The sequence below is a fragment of the Propithecus coquereli genome, unplaced genomic scaffold (assembly GCF_000956105.1).
Source record: "Propithecus coquereli isolate 6110/MARCELLA unplaced genomic scaffold, Pcoq_1.0 Scaffold26, whole genome shotgun sequence".
NCBI classification, from domain to species: Eukaryota; Metazoa; Chordata; class Mammalia; order Primates; family Indriidae; genus Propithecus; species Propithecus coquereli.
Window position 1 is genome coordinate 4,923,337 of NW_012148174.1, and position 11,864 is coordinate 4,935,200.

Here is an 11,864-nt window from a genome sequence, read left to right on the forward strand (position 1 = left end):
CTCAGGCTGGTTTCGAACTCCTGAGCTCAAACAATCCGCCTGCCTCGGCCTCCCAGAGAGCTAGGATTACAGGCGTGAGCCACCACGCCCGGCCTCTTTCTATTCTTTCATCCAAAATAATCATAGGTGAAGACTTTTATTCTTCTCTTATTTCTTCTTTTCCTTATGTGGAAACACACATTAGGCTTCTGATCACATTAGCTTAATCCTTGAATTATCAACTAGGAATCAAAAGTATATTAATTTAACCTATTTTACTGACTTTATGCAGCTTAAAGAACCTCTTCAAAATAGAACCTAGACAGAGAATAAATTATTGGTAATGTTAGCGTATAATAGGTAAGGAATAACTTCACAGTCCAGAGTCAGACAAAAAGTAGCTAGAGTCCCAGTCAAATTCAGACGTGAATATTTGCTAAGCATTTTCTGTTTTGGGCACAAACTTACAACATTGACATTAAAATGTATTTGAAAGTAGTCTTACTTCTTTGTCTCTGTAGTAATCCTCCTTCCCCTATACCACTGGATGTGCCTCCTGGGCAGAGTTATCAACCCCAGTCAGAATCTGCTTCCTCTAATTCGATGGATAAATATCATATACATCACATGTCTGAACCAACTAGACAGGAAAACTTGACATCTCTGAAAAATGACTTGGAAAACCACCTTGAAGATTTTGAGCTGGTGAGTTGTTTCATTTGTATTGTTTAAATTCCATATATTCTCAAGGAAGATGTAGACACAGTTTCCCTTTAGTTAGAGAAAAGGCTAACTTTTAGAATTGCTTCATATCAGGGTCTATTAAGGGGATAACACATCTGGTATGTTTCTCGGTGGAGAAATTAGGGAAAAGGGGAGAAAGACCTGGGTATAAATCCTGACTCTACCACTGACTTGCTGTAGCTTGGCAGACACCTGTGGACAAATCACTTAATTCTGAGTCTTAGTCGCTCTGGCTATAAAATGGACCTGGCAGCCTCACAGGGTTATGGTGAAATAGCATGCGTAAATAATCTTGCCACCCAAAACCATTAACATTTTGGAGTTAGTCTTTCCAGATATTTCGTTCATCTGTAATTTTGTGTGTGAGTGTGTACAGCATCTACATTTTCAGTTTCATTCTTAGCAAGAGAGCGAAAATTGTCTTTGAATAATTTTTCTTAGAAATTTGTCGTCGTTCGTATAAGCAAGCTCTATGTCTCAGTTGAAATCTTTCAAAAATATTTCATTTGTTTACACAACTAAATGAAGTTGTGAGATATAATCACCAAAAGACTTCATATTTTTACCAAAAAGAAAATTGTCTTTTGTGGCTCTTGGCATCTATCTCCGTTGTTTAGAAATATGTGAAGAATTTTCCTGACTCTTACCTCCAAAAAGATTCTTTGATCATCAAAGTATAACCACTATTGTGTCTTTGTTTATCCTGAAAATATAAGAATGGAAGCCTAAGTAAGTTCTGTCTGTGCTATACCTAGACAAGCACATAACGTTGTACTTAAACCCAGCTTTCACATGGGGGGTAGTGGAGGGACATTCTGTCTAGAGTTGGACAGACCTGGCTTCTTCACTTGGGCAAGTGAAGTAACCTTTTAAGGTTTGGTTTTCTCCTCTGTTAATCAAGGAAAATAATAGTCATCTTTCTGTTTGTGGGGCAAAATAGACAACCTAAAGGAATCACTGTTTTCTTCCCTTAGGAAGTAGAACTCCTCATTATCCTAATTAAATCAGAAAAGGGGAGCCTAGGTTTTACAGTCACCAAAGGCAATCAGAGCATTGGTTGTTATGTTCATGATGTCATACAGGATCCAGCCAAAAGTGATGGAAGGCTGAAACCTGGGGACCGACTCATAAAGGTGAGACATTTAAAAGGAATGGAAGATTTGTGCAAACATAGCCAAAGAGCAAGCCAGGGCTGGAAAAGGAAGAAAAAGGATGAATTAATATATTATAACACTGTATTTCTCTGTTTGGTTTATGCTTTCCTTTTCTACCACTGAAGAGTAAAGGCCTTATATAATTAACAGTTTGGAAAATGCTTAAAGTTTCCTTTTTAATTTTAAAGTTCGTTTAATCTCAGTTAAGGCATACAACAAGCTATCTCAGATCTCAGGGACAGAAAGTTTCTTAAATTACTAAAATGATAAATTTCTTAGATTAGCAAAATAATGAAGCATTTATTAGGGGTTTTACATTATTATTTCATTATAATGGCTCGATCATTTTGCCTGCGATTTCCACAATAACGGGGAATACCAATAAATTAGAGACCACTCTTTATTGTGCATCTCATACTTGCTAGTATATATTGTATAAAAAGTTAGGGAAATTATTGTATTTTCTTGACAATTTAGCTTCTCTGTTATAAAAATTATAATCCTAACTTGTCCCTTTCTCATTTTTATAGGTTAATGATACAGACGTTACAAATATGACTCACACAGATGCAGTGAATCTGCTCCGAGCAGCACCCAAGACAGTCAGATTAGTCCTTGGGCGAGTTCTGGAATTACCCAGGATGCCAGTGTTGCCTCATTTGCTACCTGACATTACATTAACATGCAACAAAGAGGAGTTGGGTAATGAAAATTGGCTTTGTGCAGTATAGTTTTCTTGGCTAGAGTAAGTACTCGTATGACTGAGAAAACAAATATTTTGTATTCTTTCAAGGTTTTTCCTTATCTGGAGGTCATGACAGCCTTCATCAAGTGGTATATATTAGTGATATTAATCCAAGGTCAATTGCAGCTACTGAGGGTAATCTCCAGCTATTAGATGTCATCCATTATGTGAATGGAGTCAGCACACGAGGAATGACCTTGGAAGAAGCTAACAGAGCGTTAGACATGTCACTTCCTTCAGTGGTATTGAAAGCAACAAGGTACTCTGCAAGTATTTGTGAGTTTTGTGTGTGTCTGTGTGTGTTTCAGGTTGTTGATTATACTTATGTACTTGTAAAAGATGTCACTGAATTGGTAATTCATAGACTAAACTGGTAGGACTTAGTAAAGTGAGAACAGACTTCCTGGTAGGAGATTCTGAGAACACTAAGTGGATAAGTGTTTGGATACGTGTTTGCAATTAATAGAATGGTTACTACATTTATCAGTTTGGTTGTTTTCCCTTGCAAGAAAAGAACAGAAAGTACAACTTTGTTTAAATAAGAAAGGGGATTTGTTGCTTTATGTTGGACTTTAAAAAGTCTAGAGATAAGGTGGTCATCAGGTAAAATTTGATCAGGGTTCTGACTCCATTTTTTTGCTATTTTCAGTTATTCCCTCCTCCATGTATCAGTTTCCTTTATGGTAGTCAAATGACTGTTTCAGTTTCATGCCTCACACCTACATACTGGACAATTAGAGCACTCTTCAAACAGAAATTTCGCCAGTCGGGAACGTAAATCAGTACAGCCACTGTAGAGAACAGTATGGAGGTTCCTCAAAAAACTAAAAGTAGAATTACCATATGGCCCAGCAATCCCACTGCTAGATGTATGCCCAAAAGAAAGGCAATCAGTATATCCAAGAGATACCTACACTCCCATGTTTATTGCAGCACTATTCACAATAGCCAAGATACGGAATTAACCTAAGTGTCCATCAGTGAGTGAACACAGAAAATGTGGTCCATATACATAATAGAATATTATTCAGCCATTACAAAGAATGAAATCCTGTCATTTGCAACAACTTGGTTGGAATTAGAAGACATTATGTTAAGTGAAATAAGCCAGGCACAGAAAGATAAATTTCGCATGTTCTCACTCACATGTGGGAGATAAAAAGTAAAACAAACTCATGGAGATAGAGAGTAGAATGATAGTTAGTAGAGGCTGGAAACGGTAATGGGGAGAGGGGATTACATGGGGGCGGTTAATGGGTACAAAAATATAATGAGGTAGAATGAATAAGATCTAGTATTTGGCAGCACAATAAGGCAACTGTAGTTAATAATAATTTATTATATATTTTTAAATAACTAAAAGAGTGGAATTGAAATGTTCCTAACACAAAGAAATAATAAATGTTTGAGGTGTTGGATATCTCAGTTACCCTGATTTAGTCATTACATATTGTATGCCTATATCAAAACATCACATGCACCCTGTAAATATATACAACTACTATATACCGCTAATAAGTAGAAAAAAGGAGGGAGGGATCTCACCAGTCACTACTATTAAGGCAAGTATTGTGTGCCAGTTGCCTTAGACCTAAATTAAGGTGAGTCCCTGAGTTGAGGCACAGGAATAAGAATAAATAGATCTCCCGGATTTACAATGGGGTTACATACTGAAAAACCCATCATAAGTTGAAAATATCATAAGTAAAAATGCATTTAAAATACCTAATCGACCAAATACCATAGCTTATTAGCCTACCCTACCTTAAACGTGTTCAGAACACTTACAGTATGCACCCTGCAGCTGGGCAAAATCATCTAACACAAAGCCTATTTTATAATAAAATGATGAATATCTCATGTAATTTATTGAATACCATACTGAAAATGAAACACGGAATGGTTGGATGCATACTGAAAGCATGGTTTCTACTGAATGTGTATGACCTTTGCACTGTCATGAAGTCCACCCATCATAAGTCGGGGACCGTCAGTATTGATTGGCCTAAGCCAGCCATGGCCCATCCCCAGAGCTGGGTAGGTCAATCCTACCCAAACCTCTTGTCTGCTACCCCGGAGGTATGGAACTACCACATCCAGTCTACCTCATAACAGTTTCACATCATAAAAAATGCTAACAACAAGTTTTCTTTCAGTTGTAATGGAATAAATTGAGAAAATTTATAATTAGTTTCCTATTGCTGCTGTGAAAAATTACTGCAAATTTAGTGGCCAGAAACAATACAAGTTTATTATCTTAACAGTTCTGAAGGTCAAAAATACAAAATGGGTCTCACTGTGCTAAAATCAAGGTGTCAGCAGGGCTGCATTTCTTCTGCAGGTTCCAGGAGAAAATCCATTTCCTTGCTTTTTCCACCTTCCAGAGACTGCCAGAATTCCTTAGCTTACGGCCTCCTTCCATCTTCAAAGCCAACAACTGCAGTAGCCTCTCTGTCTGTCGCTACATCTCTTTCTCTGACTGAGTTTTCTCCCTCTTTCAGTTATTAGGCCCTTTGTGACTACAGCGGGCCCACCCACATCAAAATCCTTAACTTGATCACATTTGCTCAGTCTTTTTTGCCATATAAAGTAACGTTCTCACAGGTTCTGAGGATTAGAACATAATCATTGGAACATAAACATCTTAGGGAATAGGGGAATGCATTATTCTGCCTACCACAATGTATATGAATCCAGGCTGTCTAGATTACAGACTTAAGTTATATAAAGGGAATATTCACATTTTTGTTTATGAATTATTTCTTTCAAAATATGAGAGCTTGATATTAAGTCATTGATAATGAGCTTATCTGTTCCTTCTGAATCTTTAAGTTAGATTGTGTACTTTTTTCCTTGAATGTAATCCCTGGCCTGATTCCTTCATATGTTTCTAAAAATTGGATTGACCTACTTATTTTCATAGGTCTAGCTGAATGTTAATTAGTGGGGGAGGAACGTGTTTAAACAACTATGAAAATATTTTTGTGAAAATTAACATTTCTGCTAACCTTAGGTCTAGCTGAATGTTTTGCCTCAAAATTAGTAGAGCGCTCTTCACCCCATCCCTGAAGTCACTTTCTTTTATTTTTCTATTTTTATCTTGGCTATAATCACTAAAGATATATCAATAATAGTTGCAATTACTTTCGCCTTCATTCATCTTCCAGCTCTCTCTCCACTGTTATATATATCTGCCCTCTTTTATTAAAGTCCACAGGGTAGCAATAGTGGAGGGATGTGTGTTTATGGTAATTATCTGTATGTCAAGAACTGTTAAGGGTCTGGAATTTTACCCTACTTGCAAGTTAATAAGCTAGTCTATTATCGTTTCATGGATGTTAGCAGAAGGCATAAAACTCCTGGATCAGAGGTAAAAGACTTTATTACCAATGTAGAGCAAGCAGCATGAGCATGGTGTTGGCGACAGTTCCACTTGTCCTCTAAGTCCCATGATGATGACATATGTAGGCCTAGAGGTTTCCTACACATGCAGTGGGTTGTATTGTAGAAGACTGCTATACAATACAACCCGCCATTTTATAGCAGCCTGTAAGAGAGCTTTTTTTGTCGGTGGTGGGGAGAGAAGTTACCTCATTCCTCGAGGTTGTTTACAAATACAACCTTGATACATAGCCCAGATAAAAAGAGATGAGGGCCTTGTATTTTTGGGCTACCGAGCAAGAACATATAGGGATGCTTAGTGCCCATGGCTTATTGCCTCTCCCAACACTGTACACCTTAGGCAACCTCCCTTTTCCCTCAGGTATCAGAAACAATAAGATGGCATTCTAATCCTCTATTTCCGAAGTGCTATTTTTGGGGCTGTTTTTTTACTTTGAGTGGTATCATTCTTCTTGTAATCCTTTGAATATAAATATTTCATGTAGATTTTCACTTTAATCTGTAAGAAAAACATCAGGGGCTTTATATGTATAAAACTGAGTGGTCTATGACTTCTAAGTTAAAGCTATCTTTGAACTACAACTGAGTGACAGTGAACTAAGTTATTAGGTCATGAATATTAGCAGCCTTTTAAACGGAAGGTGAAACAGCGTGATGTGTTGAACTGAAGCCCAAAGAAAGATTATGCAAAGAAGTGATTCTTACTCTTTTTGAGTCAAGAGTCTCTCCCTCCAGAAAATATATAAATGAAAACGCTCCTAAATTTTGTCTACAGCTTCAGAAAGTAGCTGGGCCCCCTGAATCCCATCCACAATAAAACTTCTGAGGCTAGTTAACAGATGGTTCAAAGGATATTTAAACAAATATCTTGAATAGTTTTCAATTGTCTTTTCCTTTTTTATAACGCAGAGATGGTCATCCAGTGGTCCCCAGTTCAAAGAGGTCTGCCATTTCAACTCCAAAGTCAACCAAAGCCAATGGTAAGGATATAGTCGTTTTATGACACAAGTACAGGTGGAGTATCCCTAATCCAAAAATCTGAAACTGTTTGAGTATTCACATGATGCTCAAAGGAAATTCTCACTGGAATATTTCAGATTTTGGATTTTTGGATTTGAGATGCTAAACTGGTAAATATGATGCAAATATTCCAAAAACAAACCAAAAAAAATCTGAAATTCAAAACACTTCTGGTCTCAAGATTTCAGACAAGGGATACTCAACCTGGAGTTATGGAGAAGTAACTGTGTTTTTTCCAAATAGCAAATTTGGATATTGTCATTAAAATGTTTTCATTGCCCTTCCAGAATGTTTTATAGAATCTTTCCTATGCTAGGAAAGCATCTCTAAAATTCAGTGTACAATAGAAAATAGTAGAACAGAGTGTACCATGGAATTTAGAGCCTGATAGACCTGAGTTTATAAGTCTTCTGCTCAGGAAGAGAACTGACAAATAAAAAACCAAAATTAAAAAAAAAAAACAAAAAAACGAGTGAGGTAAGTCCTGTGTGGCCTTAGCAAGTTACTTGAGCCGTATATAAGCCTCTATTTCCTATAAGAAAAATAAGAATATTATTAGTATCTACCTTGTAATGTTATAACAAGGTATAAATATAGTAGTACATGTGAAACATTTACCATGATGCTTGTCACATAGTAACTTAGCCATTTATTAAATTTCTCATTTGTACCAGGCACTCTTCTGGGCATTGTGGATATAGCAACAGACAAACAAAGCATCTGCCTTACATTCTAACATAATTATAGAAATAATAGTAAAGTAATAGTTGTGGCAGCAGTTGTCATTAATTTAATCCTGATTCTGAGCTCTGCATTTCTTCCAAGTGCTTTAGTCCTCACAACAATCCCATAAGATTAGTGTTACAATTATCCTCATTTTATAGAAAGGGAAACTGAGGCACAAAGAAGTTTCATAATTTACCCAAGCTCACAGAGTTAATAAAGAGTAGAGTCAGAGTTTAAACCCAGGAAGTCTGATTTCATACTCATTTATATTATCAGGCTAAATAAATATAGCTTTTATTGCTAGTGTTAATATAGTAAGAAGAATGTTAGGCACAGGGGAATGTGGTTGAACTTACTGTATTCAAAATGTAAATTCAGTACTTCGTACATAGCTAATCGTTTAGTTATCGGGCAGTAGTCTCTAAATACTAACAGTAGCTAAAAGAAACCATCATAGTTGTTTATCTTCTAAAAGCTAAAGCATGGGGGTACTTTTTGCTGTTGTGTATAGTTTTAGTTCACATTAGTGAACCAAACAATCAGAAGAGTATTTTTCTAGTGATCTCTAAGATGACTTTTGTAACTTTCTAAACTGAAAAGAGCAGCTGTGTCATGCTGCTGTTGTGAAGGCTGCCTGGTAATCTGTCTTTATGGGGTTCTCTGACTTGACTCTCGTAGAACTAATTTCTTTACAGGTTATAAAACTCATACAGTATCTGTCATAGGAACTCTCCTTCCATGGCAGGAATGTAAAATGGTACAATCAGTTTTGAAAACAGCTTGACAATTTCTTAAAAATTTAAACACATGCCTACAATATGATCCAGTCACTCCACTCATGCTTGTTTACTGAGAGGAAAGTAAGCTACGTACACAAAAACGTGGACAGAACTGTTTCTAGCAATTATCCTTGTAATAGCCAAAATTTGAAACAACTCAAATGTCCAAAAACTATTGAATGGATAAACCAGTTATAATATATCTAAACAATGGAAAACTACTCAGCAATAAAAAGGAATAGTCTGTTGGCATATGCAACAAAATAATTAAAATAACCTCAAAATAAGTATGTTGAGTGAAATAAGCCAGACCAAAAAAAAAGAATTCATACTGTATGATTCCATTTATACACAGTTGCAGACAATGCAAATTATAGTGACAGAAAGCAGATCAGTGGTTGCCTGGAGGCAAAGAGAGGAAGGAAGCAGCTAGGGGAACAGGAAGGAGAGATCACAAATAAAAAACTCTTATGTTTCATACTGTTCCAATGTGATTTTTTTGAACCAGTGGCTTATTATTGAAATAACACTTTGATTATTTTTCCTAGAAGTTTAATAATGTATTATATCTCTTACAAGTAATATTAAAAGACATTCTTGGACTCTTTGTAATATCATCTACAAAATTACAGAGATTTATCTATGATAATTTCACCTCAAACTTCATCTTTCTCAGCAGAATTATTTTTAAGTCATTCTCAAGTAGAAGTCCTTGAATATACTTACCTGTGTTTTTTCGTTCCTTTCTTTGTTTTCTTTTGAACGTTTCCAAACTCTACCATATCTTTCTAAATCTTTTGAAAATGTAATTTAATGAATCAAAAATGATGTTTAAATATGTGACTTTTTAACTGGAACAGAAACATAATCTACTCATTTTTAATATATATATTGAATTTTTGTACTGACAGCTAAGAGTTAAAATTACCATTTGGTTTAGAAATATATTAAAAGTCCTTTTCAGTTATATCCATAATTTGTTTTCCTGTGTTAAATTGGTCCTCTTTATGAAATGAGGTAAAAGGCTTGCTATCTTCCTTTAAATAGTCAAGGGAATATGGCTCAGTACCAGTGATGTCTCTCCCATTTAATTGGGTTAATTTATACTCAGTGTCTCATGCTTGAACCATTCAGTCCAAACTGAGCTTTTATGTGAACTATTTTCTTTTAAGAAATTAGCTTTTTCCTTGGGGTAAACCTTTCTTTAACATTTGATTTCATTTACCTGGTTTTAAGTCACTGAATATATGACCTCTTTTAGTGTACTAATAAAAATAACAGCATCCCCAGAAATGTGGGTTTTCTTTAATTATTTTGATGTCTCTATTGTGGTTTTTGCCTGGCTCATCCTCTTACTTCCTGTGTTGTCCTTTCAGGTCACCACAGTGTAGAGCCTTGTGGCCAGCCTGCCCTGACTCCTAATAATTCATTCTCCAAGGTAAGGAAAAGGCTGCCTTCTTTCTTTCGTGTGACACCTCCTTCTCTAAATAAGCTGCTTGTTTGTGTTTTGAATCAAACTGATTTCATATTTAAATATTTGTATTTTTTAGATACACGTGTTGATAATAAGGATATATTTTAGTGAACTAATAGGGCTTGCTAAGTAAATCACACAACATAGAGCCCTCATTCAAGTAACCCTACATCATTTGGCACACACTCGACTCTTAGATAAGCTAACCACTTAAATAAATCCCTTTAGCACTGGGATTTTTTAATTAATGGGCATAACTTTTTTGGTTGTTGCTTAGACCACAGGAAGAGAAGAATATAAGAGTAGAATTGCTCCTTTGGGTTATTGTCAGCCAGTAGTAACCCTCAGATATCAAATCTGTGCAACTTGTGAGGAAGAACAAAAGTAGCAAAAGAAATATGTTTGCTTGCTTTTGAAAGACTTAGAAAATACTTCACCATATAATAAAATGAGAGAGCTTAAGTCACTTAAGATTAATGCAAAGAAATCTTGGGGTGATTTAACAAAACTGTTTTGATGCATAGTTAAATTCCACTTCATGCTTCCTTTGAGTCTACTTGTATGTCCATTTGTTTGGCTAACATTCCTTATTATGACTTTCTTTGTGGAACATAAGATACATTTCTAAAATGATCACAGCTGGATCTTCATTTCATGGAATTGTTTTATCCCACACGTACCCCTTACAATCTATTCTGAACCTCATGACTAAATGGCTTTCCATGTGAAATGCAGGGCTGAGGGACTGCTCTCCTAATATTCTGAAAATCTTATCTCAACATGACTTGGCTTTAATGTAAGGGGAGAAAAATAATTTAGTGAGCAGAAACCCAAAAATCTATGCCTCTTATCTCACTGTGTTATCTCACGCTTGTGACTTGGTTTAACAAGTCCTGAAAAATATTACAGCAGAAGAATTTTAAAGCAGAAATGATTAGGGCACAAAAACAAAAATTTCTAGATATTTGTATGTGTTGGAATTGAGCTACAACAACACGCACTATTCTGTTTATTCAAAAATCTTCCATTTCACATAGCTGAAGCAACTGAATTTTCATCTGTTTCTAGTGTTATTTGTGTTGTATAGCACTTATTGTCTTTTTAAATATCAGCGGTTGTTGAAAGAAAAAAGGATAGAGTTTCTGTTAAATTAGCATAAAACCCTAGAAACCAGGACTTTTGCTGTTTATGGCTGCCAGCATTTTGTTGTTGAAGTTAAAATCTGCCAAGAAGTCTCTCAAATAGTATTCTGTCCTCAAATGCTAATGTCTATGAATATCTCACTTAGAATGGAATTTCATAATCTCATGAAGCTTTTGATATTATGTTACCACTGTTTGTAAAAATATATTTCTGTTGCATCTACCATGAGTACTTTTTATCTTAATGAAAGGAGTAAAACCTTCAGAATAAACCATAACCTTTTATTTGTGTAAAATTATTTTGATTTATTCTCATTTAATTTTGCATTTTTTCCAAATCATTTTTCTTTCAATAGGCTATGCTCCGTGAAGTGCTTCACAATTTACCATTGCATTAGAAAATTACATTCTATTCAATAATTATTTTATAGTTATGAGTCTGTTGTTTTTCTTAAGTTCACATAGGACTTAGAATAGAATTGAAAATCTATATACCTAACAGATGGTCAGGTTGCTAAATTGGAGTCTATATCCATGTAACAGCCTCATAAATACTTTAAAAATTTATTTTCGCCGGGCGTGGTGGCTCATGCCTGTAATCCTAGCTCTCTGGGAGGCCAAGGTGGGTGGATTGTTTGAGCTCAGGAGTTCGAAACCAGCCTGAGCAAGAGCAAGACCCCGTCTCTACTAAAAATAGAA

At 35.6% G+C, this 11,864-nt stretch overlaps 1 protein-coding gene across 4 annotated transcripts in view; it reads left to right on the forward strand.

The window, feature by feature from the left end:
- The window catches only part of PTPN13 (protein tyrosine phosphatase, non-receptor type 13 (APO-1/CD95 (Fas)-associated phosphatase)), a 162,103-nt gene that overhangs the window by 128,716 nt on the left and 21,523 nt on the right, over window positions 1-11,864 (forward strand). For all 4 annotated transcript variants that reach the window (XM_012647232.1, XM_012647233.1, XM_012647234.1 and 1 more), the window contains 6 exons: window positions 501-684; window positions 1,698-1,856; window positions 2,408-2,579; window positions 2,671-2,881; window positions 6,934-7,004; window positions 9,926-9,987. In XM_012647232.1, coding sequence (XP_012502686.1) covers window positions 501-684; window positions 1,698-1,856; window positions 2,408-2,579; window positions 2,671-2,881; window positions 6,934-7,004; window positions 9,926-9,987 — 859 coding nt within the window. The remainder of the gene's footprint in view (window positions 1-500; window positions 685-1,697; window positions 1,857-2,407; window positions 2,580-2,670; window positions 2,882-6,933; window positions 7,005-9,925; window positions 9,988-11,864) is intronic.